Source organism: Neolamprologus multifasciatus, chromosome 9, assembly GCF_963576455.1.
Source record: "Neolamprologus multifasciatus chromosome 9, fNeoMul1.2, whole genome shotgun sequence".
Lineage (NCBI taxonomy): Eukaryota > Metazoa > Chordata > Actinopteri > Cichliformes > Cichlidae > Neolamprologus > Neolamprologus multifasciatus.
Window position 1 is genome coordinate 31458237 of NC_140447.1, and position 17986 is coordinate 31476222.

The window sequence follows — 17986 nt, forward strand, 5'->3', positions numbered from 1 at the left end:
CCTGAGAGAGAGAGGGAGAGAGTTGGGAAAGGGGAGATAGAGAGGGAGTGGATTATCGCGAGGTTACGCCCCAATTCCCGTTTGTCTCGCTCTCTGGTGGCCGAGGGCACGCGCACTTTTGTAAGCAGAGACACGCAGAAAGTCCACGCATGAGAGTAACGGCTAAGATGTATTAATGCAGTTTATCAGACATACCTCTGGACACCTGACAGTTCAACACGGATGGTGCTGAAGTCATGATGTGCAGCAGTAGACGTGTGCTGTGGAATTCTAACTTAAATATACTTTATGCTAAAAAATGAACTAAAAAATATTACGATAAAGACTTTTTTACATACATGTGCCCCAAACACCGCACAGTTTACAGAAATATGCTTTATATTAATCATTCACAACATGAAGTCAGAGTCCATGAGTTTTATTGTCTTATGCACAGTAAAAAAACAAACATGTTTCCTTATAAAACAGAATTCTGCCCAAATAAAAAAGCCAAACATAGTTTCAGTCCTACACACTTTATGTTTCCTTTCTTGTGACCCATAGACCAACTTTATCAACATTTCTCAACAATGACCACCTTGAACATCAACACTTCCCAGGAGTCTCAGTCCTGGTGATCTGTTAAACCTGCAAGTATAGAGAGAGCCTGCTTTGTGCTCATGCACCGGATCATTTACAGGAACTCTGGTTTTAGCTCATTTATTTAGTAAATCCTGGCATTATGATCGCAGCTTGTCGATCGATTGATCCATTCCTGCAGTTCTGGGTCACGGAGGGTTGGGCCTAGGCAGAGGTGCCCAGCTCTCCTCCTCCCCTGCCATCTCCACGTTGGGAAGGTGAGGATAGGAACATAGATCGATCCATAATTCCACAGTTTCACTGTCACGCAGCTCTCTCATCACCACAGCACCTCATTATTGCCTATGTCACACCAGTCCACCTGAAAATCTCCAGCTCTTTCCTTCACTCACAAAAAGATTTAACTCCTTCCCAGCCTGAACTGGGCACTCCACTGTTTTTTGACTGAGAACTTTGGCCTTAGATCTGGAGGTGGTAGCTCGCATTAATGTTGGCCGTCCCTAACCCTTTAATGTATTTGCTGCAAAGTCATGTCTCAATCAGCAGTATCCTTCAGTCCAACTGTTATCTTCTCAATCACTCACTGTGAAGTTAAGCAAAGTTTCATTCAGCGTCACTAATTCTTATTATACACAAGTCGCTGAACTGCGTTAATAATCCACAGTCACTGGTCAGCTCATCACTGCTCGCGTATTCCTGTGTGGATACACTGTAAAGCTGCTCTCAGCCACACAAACACAAGGACTCAAACTGTAAAGACTGCATCTCTAAAACATGATCACAACACGCTAAAATCAGGATTTAAAGTTAAACACGACCGTTTCAAACACACGTGTGACTACACTGCCCAGAATGCACGAGTTGGATTTGGATTGTAGGTTTTTTCTTGTCTGCTGTGAGAGATTGAAGCGAGATCATAAAATCATGGCTGCATGTAGTTGTTTCATTCAATGATCCAACAAAGTTATTACAGCAAAGTAAAACTAACAACAAGAACTCAGCATTGTCCTTATAAAACTAACGTTAAGTTTGTCAGCACAACTGGCCTGAGGAGACTGTTGTTCATAATTTTATGGTAAATGGCCTGCGTTTGTATAGCTTTACTCAGTCCCTAAGGACCCCAGGAGTCATTCACACACTGGTGATGGCAGCTACATTGTAGCCACAGCTGCCCTCGGGCGCACTGACAGAGGCTGCTGGACACTGGCGCCACCGGGCCCTCTGACCACCACCAGTAGGCAAACATGGGGTTAGTATCTTGCCCAAGGACATTTGACATGCAGCCAGGATCGAACCACCGATCTTCTGATTTGTGGCTGACCTGCTCTGCCACCCGAGCTACAGCCACTTGTAATATCTGCTCTAAACATCCAAAACGTTTCCCTACACAAAACCACTGACGTTATAAAAACGAAGGAGTAAAACTATCACAGAGGGATTTGGAAAAGTAAATTTAAACTAAATATTTTACAACAGTAACAACCAAAGAACACAACTTAATGTTGGCAATGTCATTTCTAATATTTTTAAACATGTTCTGGAAGTTGATCTCTGCTAACAGTAAAAGCAGGGAAAGAAAAAACAACAAAAATGTTTCATTTAAGAAAAAAGAGAAATTAATAATAAAGACTAAAAATTGTAGCAACAGAATAAACATAAATAATATAAAATAATATAATGATAAATGAATAGAAACTCCAAAAAAACATAAGATGATTGAGTCACATCATCGCTTCATGATAACAGTCCAACATTTATTTATTTATTTGGGATTTTTTTCCCCAATCCGATAACTTTGAGTCCACTTCTCAGCAGGATCCATTATTTCCCAGCATGCCGCCTGTTAGCAGCAAGCCCACAGTGTGAAGCGTATCACAGTCTCCCCCTGGTGTGTGTTATCACTTACTGTCATCACAGCAGTTAGAAACAGAGCCGTGCTCCTCACAGGACGGCAGCGCTGCACGCATATTTTACATTTTATGATGTTTCACTGGAGATGAAAGTGAGCATGAAGTATTTAAAATAAGGTCGGCCGTCAACATCTGCAGCTGTGATATTAATATAATATAACACTGTGGTGAAGGGGGCAAGAAACGAACCCAGCACCCTTTCTACATTTACAGCAGAACTACAGAAGTCACACTTTTGCAGTTCTTCAGACAGGAATATAAAAAATGAAACGTCATCTCTATTTAACTCTCTGTAAAAGTCCTCGAGCGTCACTGATCAGTTCTCACTGCAAACAACTTTTCACTTCTTTTAAAGATTATATTTACCTGGTTTCAGAAAGACAGAAAAAGCTCTGAGCAGAGGACCAATCACAGGAGTCCAAGGCTGCAGGTCACACAGCTGCAGATGCCTGACCTGCTGTCGTTTCTTTCACTTTTAGGCTTCAGTTTGTGTTTGATTGGACCAGGAACCAGGGTTCTTGTTGTTTTTTGTACTGCAGTGCTGTGAATACAGGTGAGGAGATGCCTCCTGTTTGGCTAAATATTAAACTGCAGCGCCCTCTTTGGGTGAAAGGATAGAGATGCATATTGAGAGATCTTCCATCAGAATTAGCTTGATTGACCAAGTGTGTGTCAGCATGCGAGGAATACGGCTAGTTCTTGGCCCTCAGTCTACAAAACAGAAAAATGACATCAGCATAACAACAAGACACACAGCATGTTTATGGTGCAGAGTGCAAAGATGCTGGATTAAATAAAGGATGCAAAAGTAGTTACTATAGATAGATAGATAGATAGATAGATAGATAGATAGATAGATAGATAGATAGATAGATAGATAGATAGATAGATAGATATCATACTTTAAATCAGGTTTAAGAGGTTTAAGTGTTTGTAAGAATCTTGAAATCTGAAGTCTCGTAAATGTGGTTTGCGCCAACCAGAGCATCAGTCAGACAGAAACAATCACGTCAAAGATTCATGAACTCATGAAAGAATAAAGTTATGTTAAAACCAAGCACACCATTGTTTTTCTTGTGACATTACCAATAAGTTTGATGTGTCACATGACCCTCTTCCTATTGAAAAAACAAAAGTTGTATCCAAGATGGCCGACTTCTAAATGGCCACCATGGTCACCACCCATCTTGAGGAGTTTGCCCCCTCACATATACTAATGTGCCACAAACAGGACTTTAATATCACCAACCATTCCCATGTTATTACGCTGTATCCATATAAATGGCCCACCCTGTGCACTCACTAAACCAGCGTCCACATTCATCTATGTGTATTTGTCTCCATCTAGTGGACGACTGGATTTATTATAAACAGTTCACCCTTTACCTTCAAATACAGGCTAGTACACTGAGGTGAAATGAGAAGAAACACAAACTTTCTATTAAAATATTCACGGAAGAAGGAAAAACAACTCACAATTAACAACAAATAAATAAATCTCTGTGTCCAGTTACCATCCGTTCAGTTTTCAGGGTTGAGGTGGGAAGAAATTCACACAGACTGAAGTAAATAAGAAATCTCAAATCATTCTGTTATCATCTTCAGTGCCATGGAGGTCCCTGCGTGCTGGCGACACTGCATGAGAGCACAGTTATAACTGCATGTATGCTATTACATGTGTGGGATCAATTTCATTCAAACGCAACATAAAGTGAAGTAGCATCACTTTTCACTTTATGGAAAATTTCGAGGTTTTCTTCGGGAATTTTACCTCCACCTCCTGCCCCAGCCCCTTGTTAATTATTTTATTCATCCATTCATTCGTTGGCCATAAACCCCACTATACAATTATGAAAAGCTAAGACGAGCCCAGTCTCTGGCTTTATCCTTCCAAATTTAATCTCGAAAACTTTTTCTCTTGTTTTTAATATATATATATTTATATTTATATTTTTATATATATATACAAACTCCAGCTACTGCAGCATCTCAGCGAGGATGACCCAGAGCGGCGCACAGAATTTGCAGAATGGGCAAAACAAAAATTGGAACAGGATCCTCAGTTCACGCAGAAGATTTTGTTCAGTGATGAAGCAAACTTTTATGTGAATGGTGAAGTTAACAAACAAAACCACCGCTATTGGTCTGACACTAACCCACATTGGATGGATCCCTCCAGGACTGTTTATATATATATATATATATATATATATATATCTATATATATATATCTATATATATATATATATATATATATATATATATATATATATATATATATATATATATATATATATATATATATATATATATATACATATAAACAAGTCATAACCCTGTAGAGACTGCCTGCTGTACTGGCTGAATTGTGCGCAGTACTGGAATCAGCTGTAACCGGATGTGAGTGTTTCTGTGACTTCCTGTTAGGCTGGAGGATCCTGGAAAGTGTCCGGGTTTCCTGCAGCTGTGTGTCCGCCATAGACTGCAGGCCCTTCAAGCACACACACGCAGTCTGCCCGCTCGTCTCCGCCGCTTTGTGACACGCTTCATCCCGGCGGGTCTGATCTGAACACCGGGGAAAGTGCTGGAGCTTCATCATGGAGCTGGCCTCGGTTTATGGTCTGGGGTCTCCTAAAGGTAACCGAGCTGACGTTAGTCTGGATCCGGTGCGGCTTCAGGTCGGCTGCTTGTCTCTTTCGCGGTGCTTCTCTCCTCGGTGCCTCCTGACAGTTTGACCCGAGTAAGAGGAAACGAGCAGCCGAAACACAGCAGCTGTTTTGTGGCTGGACTTAGCTTAGCCTGTTAGCAGAGGCTGAAGGTCATCGCTGACCGCTGGACTGAGTTACTGTGATAACCTGGTTCCTGACACACTGATCACCTGTGAGAGGCATCAGAGCTGCTGCTCACATCCAAACCACATCACTGACATACCCAGCTCACTGCTGCAGGACAAAGGGGTGTGTGTGTGTGTGTGTGTGTGTGTGTGATACACTGTTTACAAGATTCAGTTTGTAATTGTAACAATCAGATTATATAAGATGCATCGATCTGTTCAGTAATATATGGTAAATGGCTTGTATTTGTATAGCGCTTTACACTACATTCAGTCATCCACCCATTCACACACAGATGTGATGGCAAGCTACATTGTTATATATATATATATATATATATTCCCTTTGATGAACTCACACATTCAGAAACTGATCATTTAGTCACAAACATATACACCTCACACCTGGCAGTAAGGTAAATTACACACAGTTAACAGCCTGGTACGTCTCCATAGCTTTTGAAACGCCTCCATAATCCCAATCAAGAAGTGTTTCACTTAGGTGGTCATGATTGTGATATCCTGAGTGAATTTCAGCCGATGAAGAATACAGACATTAAATTCTTCTCCAGTGTTTCAGTGAAATGCAAACCAAGCCACACTGGATTTAAGGCCACCAGTTTCCCTAATCTTCATAAAGACTCAGGCTTCTCATAGTTTTTATAGTTGGGGTCACTGAGTGTCTCGAGTCCATCTACAGTTGTTGTCTTTCATCGGTGATGCTTTTTGAAAGTACTGTGGCGTCAGTGTATGTGTTCTGTTTTAATGTGTGAGTTCTTACAGATCTGCACTGTTATGGTTATGTGTGTGTCTGCGGTCACGCCTCACCAGTTCCTGCACAGACTTAAGAAAATGCCCGTCCTTAGTGTTGCACACCTGTGGTGGTGAAGCAATAATGGCTCTGTTGGCATCTTTGTATCACTGAAGAAGATGTTGGTATCTGTTTAATGTCATTAGCCCAGGGAAATCCAGGCCTTGCTTTACTCTTCCAAACCACGCCTTAGTGCCTGGACATGTTGTGTTATGCCTTTTTTTGTGATAATATTCCCTTTTTTTTACCCCTAAAACAGCCTCTACTGATTCACACCGTCTTTGGGTAACATTTGTGAATTTTTTGGAGGTTTTTCATATTTCATCAGGACAGGGCTGGACTGGTCCCTGGAGGCCCACCATGATCACTAATATGTATTTTTGTGTGTATGTGTATTTTGCATGCACATGTTTCATTTTATTTGATTATTGATATAGAGTTAAAGTTTTAATCAGGTTGGTGCATGGTTCATGGCTAATGCTTGCTACAGCAGCCTCTTGTGAATGTGAGGGCTTTGTGTCATTTGTTGTTGGTATTGCTGTTGACGGTGCAGCTGCAAACATGTCGGTTAATTTGATGCTTTTACTTCATTTAGTTTCATTTTCTCTCTTAGCTTTTCAGCACCATCTTTTTTTTTCTTTGTCCATCTGTATCAACCACTTCTTCAACACTAGTCTCTGTTCTACAAGGTGCACCAGTCTACAGGGAAGGTAGGGTGACCGGTCATGTTCAGAAATTTGATTGGGCAATCCAGTGTGAGTAATCAAAAAGGAATCAATAGGCTACTGTCGGTGCTTGTAGGGCCGATGTGCAGCAGGCTTTCAGGCCAGACTGTAGTGTGTATGATTATGACAAAGAAAAAAAAAAAATCCACCAATCGGCCCACGAGTGTGTCAGCCCACTGGTCAAAGGCTAGTGTGCTACGATACCAGTCCAGCCCTGATTCAGGATGTAGGAAATGCATGTCGGATGCTAACTGGTGACTCGGAGGTCTCCCAGTGTTTCAGAACTAAATCAAGTAAAACTAAAAGCAGAATTGACATATTCCTTAAGTTCATAAAGTTATTAGTTACTATAACTTAGGACTGGTTCTTAAATAGATCAGAAATATGTTATCGGAGTATTCAAAGCACTTTCAACAACATGTCTCACACATTAATACAAACACTGGAAGCATCAGGAGCAACTTGGGATTTAGTATTTTGCCAAAGGTTGTTGGTTCGAAAAAGCCAGGGATCGAACCAACAACCTTCCAATTAGCAGATAAGCTGATCTACGTCATGCTGATAAAGTGAAATAACATTAATCGAGCTGAGAACATGTCCCTTCTAACTTCTACTTTATATTTAACCTATCTCGTTCAGTGCCTGCTATTAGTTCAGATTTTATTGTTTGATGTCAGCGGTCTGCACTCACTCTTTTCCTGACTTTTAACTTCATGATCAAACCTGTTTGGGTTCATTTGAATGAGTCGTAACTGAATTAAACTGAGTTCAAACTGGTTGTTGGCTTTAAATCTGGTTTCAGTCTCCTGTTTGGTTAGAAGTGAAAATCAAGGGTGGCCTAATAAAGATCTGTTTGATCTCAGGAAAAGACGAGTCTGACAGAGGAGAAGAAGAAGAAGAGGAATCCGATAGAGAAGAAGAAGAGGAGTCTGACAGAGGAGGAATGGAAGAAGAGGAGGACTGTGAGCCACTGTGTGGGGATCCATCAGAGCAGGTAAGAAAAGTTTCACAGTAACATTTTATTGTTTGAACTGTCTGCTCTGCCCTTTAAAACATATCCTCAAATCAAAATTCAATAAAGGAAAACGAATCTGAATAAAAATGGTTTAATACCTGCAGACAAACGATTCACCTTGGACAGGTCGCCAGTCTGTGGCAGGGTTTCTAATGATCTTATTCAACCGAGGACTCAGTGTGTTCCTCCTGGTGAACGTCAGTGCCCGGTCTTAGGTGGTGAGAGCATGCAGGCATTTCCTGGAGGATGAAGGAATTGATACGACTGACTGGCTCCAACAGAGCACATCTGGGACGTTATGTTTCGTTTATGTTTATGTTGCACCTCAGACTGTGCAGGCGCTGATGCCATGGGCTAGATCTCGCAGGACTTCCCCCGGGACAGCGTCCATTATCTCATTAGGAGCCTGCCCCAGTAAGATTCTGCATTGTCAGCAAAATGGACCAGCCTTCCACATCATTGTTTCACTTTGATTTTCAGGGTGTCTTTGAATTTAGTCCATTTTTATTTCTATCAAATGATGTGGTATCCTTTCATTCTTAGCACATTACCCAGTCCCTGTCAGTGTCAATATGAGCAGGATTTTTTTCCCTTCGACATCTGATCTGTTTATCTGAGAACTCCTAACACAACAAACTTCAGTAACTTAAAGACTTTGTAGTGTAAGTTTACTCCATCTCTGCATTTCACTGACTGCCTGCTTTTTGTTTTTGTTTACTGCAGGAGGAAAAAGATGAAGATGGGTCAAAACCTGACTCCTATCAGAAAGCTGACAAGTCCTTCACAGCAACAGGAAGTGGAGATAAATCTCACAGATGTGACGTGTGTGGAAAAACCTTTGCTCGGATCGGGCATTTTAAAACACATCAGCTGATCCACACGGGAGTTAAGCAGTTCATATGTGAGCAGTGTGGAAAGTCTTTCACTCGAATGGGTCAGTTAAAAGCACATCAGGTGATCCACACGGGTATTAAACTGTTCAGCTGCGACCTGTGTGACAAGTCTTTTTATCGAATGGACAACTTAAAAGCACATCGACTTCTCCACAGTGGGCTGAAACCATACAAGTGTGATGAGTGTGGGAAGAATTTTCCCACCACAAAACATCTCAGGACCCACAAATACATCCACACGGAAGTTAGGCCGTTCAGCTGTGATCAGTGTGGAAAGGCTTTTAAATTCATGGGGGAGCTAAAAAGACACCATCTCATCCACACGGGGGTTAAAGCATTCAGCTGTGATGAGTGTGGGAAGGCCTTTACCCGGATGGGCGAGTTAAAAGCTCATAAACTGATCCACACTGGAATCAAACTCTTCAGATGTGACCTGTGTGGAAAGTCTTTTATCCGGTTGGATCACTTAAAAACTCATCAGCTGATCCACACTGGAGTTAAGCTGTTCAGCTGTGACTTGTGTGGGAAGTCTTTTACTCGAATGGACAACTTAAAGACACATCAGCTCACTCACAGCGGACTTAAACCCTACAGGTGTGATCAGTGTGGGAAGGATTTCACTTGTAAGGGGAACCTGGTTACCCATCAGCGCACCCACTCTGGAAGTAAACCATATAACTGTGACTTCTGTGGCAAAGCTTTCAGCCTGCAAAAGACCCTAAGAACACACCAACGCATGCACACCGGGGAGGACGTGTACTGCTGTGAGCAGTGTGGGAAACCTTTCGTGCAGTACTCCCACTTAAAAGCCCACGAAATTACCCATACTGGAGATAGACCACACCGCTGTGACGAGTGTGGGAAAGCCTACAGACGCATTAGTGATCTGAGAGTCCACCAGAGAAACCACACTGGGGAGAGACCATACAAGTGTGACCAGTGTGAAAAGACGTTTAAGTCTTCGGATGTCCTAAAACGACACCAACAGATCCACACCAGGGAGAGGCCGTTCAAGTGCAGTCAGTGTAAGGTAAGTTTAGTTAGTGCAGTTTCAATTTGGGAATGATCTAAATAACTCAGAACACAGCCATTATTGCCTAAATAATGTGAGTACACCTCTAAGTGAAAATGTCCAAATTGTGCCCAATTACCCATTTCCCTCCCTGGTGTCATGTGACACATTAGCTTTAAAAGGTATCAGGTGCAAATGAAAACAGGTGTTTGAATTTGATGTTATTTCTCTCATACTGGTCACTGGAAGTTTAACATGCCACATCATATGAAAGTATTCTCTGAGGATATAAAAAAAAAGATGGCCTAGGCCAGTGGTTCTAAAACTTTTCACAATGAGTACCACCTCATAAAATATATGGCTCCTAAAATACCACCAAAGATACATTACATTAGTATAAGCATTTACCGTGAGCACATGTGTTTTAGACTGTGAAACAAAGTTGATGTCAACAGTAGTACCAGCTGCGTCAAACACAATGGTGGTGTGCACTTCAGCATCGTTATTACTGTGAACTGAAATTTACTCAGCTTTAATCTTTGAACAGATATTGATGCCGGAGTTTTAGGTGTTTTGCTGAAAATGAAAGTTTCCTCCCTTGGGCCAAAAATCATAGTAAGTAGTTTGTATTAGAGATGGACCGATCGGATATTACATATTGGTATCTAAATTACTGGATCGGATATCGGAAAGAAATTAAAATTGTAATCCGATCCATTAAATATCACAAAAGCACTTCACTTCACCTTCAAACTTGCGACATAGCGTAAGTCAGCTCATAACCGTAGCACGTCGGAGCAGCATGCGTTATGTGATCGAGCGGCTGTGGCGTGCGAGACCTTTTGGTGGTCTGGTGGAGCATTTGGAGCCTCGCTATGAGGCATTTCATCTCCACGAAAGTTATCCCAGAGAAGTAAAGCAAGTGTGTAAGTTCATCTCTGAATATTTTTAAAGTACGTTAAGCTTAACAACCGATATATGGAGCGACTGCCTCTTCTTCTCTCCCCCTCCCTCTCCTGTTGCTGCTTCAATCATGAAACTGATCAATGATCAGCTGATCGGCTTTTCTGTCGCGAGTCCGTCTCTCTTCTTTGTTTGTTTTTTTGGCCCACTTTGCGCCAGAAAGAGAAAACCAGCGGTTGAACAACAGCAGCACGTTTAAGCTTGATAAGCTCTTGTTAGAATTTATTTAATATTACTTTCTACACCAGGATCCTTTTCCATGTAGCTAACAGCTGGCAACTGTGCAGGGGCAGGTCTAGCAAAGTTTTGTTTTGTTGTTAATAATAATAATGGATTGCATTTATATAGCGCTTTTCGAGACCCTCAAAGCACTTTAAAATTCCACTATTCATTCACTCTCACATTCACACACTGGTGGAGGCAGCTACAGTTGTAGCCACAGCTGCCCTGGGGCAGACTGACAGAAGCGAGGCTGCCATATCGCGCCATCGGCCCCTCTGGCCAACACCAGTAGGCGGTAGGTGAAGTGTCTTGCCCAAGGACACAACGACAGAGACTGTCCAAGCCATTACCATTACAGTGGTAAATATTTCACACTTTAATGTTACACCAAACCCAATATTATAAAAACCCCAAAACCCAAGCACCAAAAGATTCACCACACTCTCTTAACCCATGGTCTCTATGATATCGGTATCGAGCCATCTCCAATTTGTATATTATATTTTCTGAATTGATTATCATCCCCTTGTCACCCTTGGAAACAAACTTTCACAGTTGACTCTGATTTGAAAGAGAGTTTAAGGCAGCAGCACTAGTCACCATTTTCCACATGTAGTTTTTTTGTGCTATATGTAGTTTTTCCTGTGGTTGTGGACTTCCTTTTTCCTTTTTTTTTCTTTGGCATGTAGGACAGAAGAACACTTGTAGCGCTATACTGCCCCCTTCAGTTCTGAACATCCAGAAACAATACCATCACATTTTCAGAATTTTGGGATCCAATGGCATCATAAGTATTGGTTCTGGTGACATGTCCAAGTACATCTATCCGTCACATAAAAACACTCAGCAAATATCAGTGGGTGTCTTTTGGCAGAAGTGATCTTTATTAATTCCCAGACTTACGCAGTCTTTGTCTCACACACAGAGCAGTGACGGTGGACCCAGCGCTGAGCCCTGTCAGCACTACACCATCGTTAAACCGTACCAGTGTGACCAATGTGGAAAATCCTTCAGCAGCCAAAGAACCCTACAGAGACACCAGCGTATGCACACTGGGCACAAACTGAACTACTGCAAAGAATGTGGCAGAGGCTTTCCCACACCGAGTGCATTAAAACGCCACGAACTCCTCCACAGGACTAAAAAGCACGTCTGTGACCAGTGTGGGACGTCATTCACGTTTGCCAAAGGCCTGCGACAACATAAACTAGCCCACGTTGAGGAAAGCATTCATATCCAGACACTGGAAGAAAAGCTTCTCGTACTCACGTCATCGTACACATCGTGAACACAGCGTGGGAAGAGTTTCATAATCACTAATGCACTGTTTCACCGCGTGCAGCAATAATAAACTTCACAGGGCTTTAGACTAATTTTTTTGCCATGATTGCACTGGTGGCACCTTGTCTTAGGCGCACCCAAATTTTTCAACTGCATCGCTTAAAACCACAGTTTTACGTGTGCACTTTTTTGGGGGGAAAATTGCTGTCCATACAGACAATATTAACTTGTAAATGATTAACTAACAATCAACAATAAACTGCTTGTGCTTAAAGTGCTTTGGATGGCCTGTTTGCTGCTGCCTGCCGCTGAAAGGCAGTGAGGAGAGGGGAACTTGGGCAGTGCATTTATCGCAGCATGTTTATGTGCTTTTTCAGAAAGCTGATTCTGATGCGTCGGGTTTGCTCTATGTTTACTTCTTTGCGTGGAATCTGTTTACCTGCTCTCATTTGCTGTTTGGTGGTTGTTGAAATAGTTTTGTGATCTTTAACCTGATATTCTGGCATTTCTGGCAAAATACTTTTATATTCAAAAGTCGATTCAGGATTTAATGAATCGATATCGCTTTATTCAAGCTACTCACCTCTCTCTAGCCACCTGCACTTTCAAATGTACACACGAAGTATTACGGGAATATCTGGATCTAGATGTCCCGCCCCTGGCTATCTCTGATTGGTTTAGACCACAATAGGGGCATAATGTGTGTTAGTTGTTGACCACAGGGAGACTTTCAGAGTTGCGGAGAATTTAATTAAATTTTTTTTTTACTCGAAAAGTTGGTCGCACCGGTGAGACCTAGGATTTTTTTTTTGTTGCACCATTGAAAAATTTGGTCACATTTGCGACAAAATTTGTCGCACTCTAGAGCCCTGCTTCATTATCTTCTCTATGCAAACATCAGCGTGATCATGCAGAGCAGCAGATCATTTCCAAACTCCTGCAAGAACACAGGACGACACACAGTGCAGCTAAAACAACAGGAAGACCTTGTCTGGTTCCCCAAACAAAACAGGGATCAGGTTTCACACAATTCAAAATTAATTTCCTGTGATTTGTTTCGAAAAACAAATCTGCTCTGCGATCTGTTGAAGCTGCTTCTGGAGCTATATATCTCTCTATATATATCTTTAATGTAAATCTTTGTACGTATTATTATAATTTTGGTTTTCTGTCTCATGTATATTACAGTGGCAAATGCTACATATACACATACTCCCTGTGAGCCAAAGGTTCAGACTTTAAACACACACAAGCTGAGTCCGGGCATTTTCAGTGGGAGAAATGTTTCATCACTCATCCAAGTGATTTCTTCAGTCTGAAAACACTACGTCCAGATCCACAGAATCAACTTCATGGGATTTTCTACCTGGATGATTGAGCATGCATCAGGACACATCTCAACCAGCCAATCATAAGAAAGCTGACTTAAATGGGGAGGAGTAAAAACAGAGCAGAACACTACAGAAGTAATATGCGTGAAAAGAAATCTATGAGAGATCGTTATGATGCCAAAGAGGCCCAAACAGCCAGACCAGGAAACAATCGTGACGTCACGCTGACACGTTCATAGATTTAAAATCAGAAAGCAGCAATAATGATAATGATAAACAGCAATAATAAAGCTGGTGACACTTTTCTCATGTCTGAATTCAGATCAAAAATACATTCTGTAAATGATGGCTGGAGTTCTCCAGGTGAAGCTGAAAGTCCTGATCCAGCAGCTTCAGGGCTGATGATGGTTTATGATGAGTTTTCTGTGAGGAAGATTATTCAACTTCCTTTCAAATTTCAATGCAAGGAAACTTTAGAAGTGCTACAGATTATTTGCATTTTATTGTTTTTTTTCTGCACATCTTTGAACCAATAAGCTTGTTTTTTTTTTTACTACAGACATGTCTGTTGGGTGTGTACAGCTTCTGTCACCATCACTTGTGATTCCTGCTAAATGTGTTGTTCGAGTGTTGGTCGAGTCAGTGTGATGCGCATCACTTTGAACGTTGGTTTGTCATATTTTTGTAAGTTTAGATGATGTAGCAGGATGGCGGGAGGTGTAAAAGTGTTGTCGCGCTGTTATAAATTATAGTAATAAGCTCACATTTGTGGTGTTTAAATCCTGATGATCAACTCTTTGGCTTTTGAGCTGGAGACTTGGAAGGTTGAGGGTTCTTTTAAATATAAAGGAAGTATACAAATAAATGTCATTTCATTACATAAGGCAGTAACATCTCCCAGCTTCCATCTAAAACAAGGAGCGCTGGGTTCAGATGACATCATTACAACCGATGAGGACGACTCTCACACAAGTGTCACAAAGGATAAAAATTAGTGCTGCACCTGAGAGGCTTCACAGCTTTCCAGCAGATGGACTAGTTTGTTGGAGTTTATTTTTGCACAGGGATTTCACTTCAGTTAGGCCTACCTGTGCAGGGCGCTCATCCAGCTGTTGAGGGCACAGCTGGAAACACTGTGAAAGTCGACCTTGCTGCTCGACGCTTCCCGTCGAGCAGGCGGGAAGCGTCCTACATGCAGCTTCAGACACTTCAATAAAGCTTCACTCCTCATCTTAATTATGAAGACACCTCTTCAGCATCTTTAGTTTAAAAAAAAGTCACTTTAAAGAAAAAATATAATTGATGTTGGAGTGTGTTTATAATATTTACTTCCCTCTACATTTCTGAAACACAGCTACTTTGCCTTGTTCTGTAACTTTGATGGGAAAGGTGCAACCTAAAGTTATGTTAGGGTCCATCTTGGACTCTTGAGGTTTCTTCCCCTGAAATGGGACACAGTTTCATTCATTTCCCTCAAATTGCATGGCTTTTAGCCTCATGTCTATCATGTAAAGAGCAAGATTACAGTACATGTCATTTTCCCAGAACTTGCTGGTTAACGCACCCTCAAAGTTGTGACTCAGAGGTGCTAATTCTTATCTCTGCAGGAGTCATAGGTCATTACTTGATGAAGCCAGGAGGACCTCATCATCCACCAGAATCAAAGAACTGATCCTGAGGCCACTGAAGTGTGCTGCCCCTGCACCTTTGCTCCACATTAGTGCTGTCAGCGTTAATCTTGTTAAAATGACGTTAATGCCATAACTGCATCAACGCAGCAAATCTCCGTTAACAAGCTAACCGCACTAATGTGTTGACACCTTGCAGCCCCACGCCGCATTGCCGCATTAATGCAGTTATGGCGTTAACATAATTTTAACGACATTAACGCTGCCAACACTACTCCACAAATTCTGTCCACGATCAGTGGACAAAGTGGACAAGTACTGACTGAAAGTGTCAGTGCTTGTTTGCCATTTTTGCAAACGATTCCCTTATCGATTCCAGTCGCCCCGAATGACGTCACCACGTTGCGGAGCTCAATTTACCAGGCAGGAAACACGGCGCCTAAGCGGCTCAAACGCTCAAAAGTTTGGTTATACTTTACGAGAACGGATGACAACAGGGCAACTTGCAATACTTGCAAAGTAGATATCTAATTTAGAAATAGGAGGAAACACTACGAATATGCAAAAGCATTTGCTCACAAAACACGCGATAACCTTAAATGAATGTCGTGTTTTTAATTCCGCTCCGGACTCGTGAATCTCAACCCAGCAGCAGCGGTAACGTTTGCACGTCCTCTCCCGGTAATGCGGCAGGTAAATAATCAACTAACAGTGCATATTATGTTAGCGCGATCTGCCTTATTACAAAACCTGCCATTACTGTGCGTTTAGGTGACCATGATGAGAGACAGAGTCTGGCTCAGATGCTGGCAGTTCTCGCTGCAGTCTACCGGTAGCGTCTCCTTTCAGGCAGGATAGACGAATGTCACCGAGCAGTGACTCAGTTTGTGGTCAAAGGCTTGCACCCATTTGCCACAGCAGATGATTTTCGGTAAGTGAATGTGTTTAATTGTAGGCAGGGACATTACTGGATAGTCTTGTGTAATTGCTACAGAATAATTTATGTTATACTTTGTTATTGCTACAGAAGAATATTTATTTTATTATTTTACATTTACAATGTTTTTTCCTGGGGACCCTGTGACACCTCATTGAAGAGCCGTAGGCTGTGGATCTCTTAAGATCTCACTGTTGGGTTTGTAAGGCCATGTTACTCCTACATTTCTATCTTGTTCAAAGAGAAGATAAAAAACAAAGTTCTAAGCTAATCGACCTTAGTGTTCTCTCGAGACCAAGACCGGTCTCGAGACATCCAACTCTATGCTATTCTTCCCATTGTGGGACTAATAAAGGTATATCAATATCAATACCAGTATTTATCAGAGGGTCTTTTATTTCTGCACACAGCTGCTTTCTGATCAAATCCAGCCACAGTATCTTTGTAGAACATCTGTAAGAGCCACATCGGGCATTACAGCACCGACTGAGACCAAAGGGAGGGTTCGGCTGTAACATGCCACCTGCTTGTTTATGCATTAGGCTCTGTTTGTAATGGTGTAGCTATCATAAGAACTGTGAATATCAGAGTGTTGCTGGACCTTTGACCAAGAGCAGCGAACACAGTATATCTGAAGTGTTTTTAAGGGTTTTTTCTGGACTCAAACTCGTCCGGGTTTGTCATGTACCGCTGATATTCCAAGGTCAGGCTCAGCCCCGCGTCGTCATCTTGCGTTGGTTGGTGTTCTCGTCTATTGGACAATCTGCAATGCTGACAAAGGAGCACGAACCTGAAGGAAACTCTCAGTGATGCTGAGATCAGCTTTCAACTGATTTCTGTTGAAAGCTGATGTTGGACAGACTGATTTAGACTGAAGTTTTTTCATTATTCTTCTCCAACTGAAGAAAATATGTAATAACAATGTGTGATTATTTAGCCTTTAAAGTATTTTCTCTGTCAAAAGATGTAAATCCTGCTTGAATTTTGGAGTGATGCCTTTTTTTTCTGAAAGACACAAAAAGTGTTTTTTCTTCACTCAAGTAAATGCATATCGACAAAAGACAGAACCACCAGAATAAAAAAGAAGTTTTTTTTTCTTTCCACGTGAGTCTGCATTCTCAGTTCAGTTATTAAAAGCATAAGAACTATAATACGGATAGAGGGCTAAGTAAAAATACCAAGTTTTTCAGGCCACATGTTCTAGACGCAAGGTTTTTATGTTTATTGTGCATTTTTGTGCAACACGTTACAATGTATAATGTCGATGTTCTAAACACCATTTGTAAATGTAATACCTACAGCAAATTTGGAGGGAAAATAAGAAATTCTAAGACTTTTGACTTTAAGTTCAAATTATTGCCAAGTAAACCTCCATCTGTGCCACTGAAAACAGTTCATCTGACTTTGATTGCAAACATGTTTCCATTTGTCACTTCGGTCTTTACTCTAACATACAGGAAGATCGAGAAAGAACTGGAAAATTAATCAACTGAGCGGAAATGTGTACGTGTGGTCACATTCATCAGCAGATGGTTCGTTTGCTTTATTTGTATTTGTAGCATTCAGCAGCTCACCCATCTTAAAATGTAAAACTTTCCATGACAGACAACAGAAACATTCCAAACAGTGGAAAGATGAATTGTGCATCAGTCAGTTGGATTGCACGATCAAGAGACACAACACTACACTTACTTAATAACGTGATAACTTTTTTTTATTGGGTGATGCCACTGTAGCTACATCTGTCTCATATATACAGTCTATCACAGAATTAACTTTTATAAAAAGGTCAGCAATATGGTGTCATGTACTGATATATGGCTATGTCTTAATGTGATGACTTTTG

At 41.4% G+C, this 17986-nt stretch overlaps 1 protein-coding gene across 2 annotated transcripts; it reads left to right on the forward strand.

Annotated features, from left to right (window-relative positions):
* The first annotated feature begins 4886 nt into the window (after positions 1-4886).
* LOC146511894 (uncharacterized) lies at positions 4887-12336 on the forward strand. Of its 2 annotated transcripts, none has more exons than XM_085171732.1 (4): positions 4887-5446; positions 7722-7852; positions 8597-9796; positions 11889-12336. In XM_085171732.1, the coding sequence occupies exons 2-4, from the start codon at positions 7802-7804 to the stop codon at positions 12249-12251; spliced, it is 1614 nt and encodes a 537-aa protein (XP_085027858.1). In that variant the 5' UTR covers positions 4887-5446; positions 7722-7801; the 3' UTR covers positions 12252-12336. The 2 variants fall into 2 exon arrangements, with proteins under 2 accessions (XP_085027858.1, XP_085027857.1); XM_085171731.1 differs by having other exon boundaries at positions 4887-5126.
* Positions 12337-17986: the final 5650 nt, after the last annotated feature.

Coding starts and splice junctions, on each gene's coding strand:
- LOC146511894 (XM_085171731.1), top strand. CDS start 5,087: ATGGAGCTGGCCTCGGTTTATGGTCTGGGGTCTCCTAAAG. Junction 7,853..8,596: donor GTGGGGATCCATCAGAGCAG/GTAAGAAAAGTT, acceptor TGTTTACTGCAG/GAGGAAAAAGATGAAGATGG. Junction 9,797..11,888: donor TCAAGTGCAGTCAGTGTAAG/GTAAGTTTAGTT, acceptor TCTCACACACAG/AGCAGTGACGGTGGACCCAG.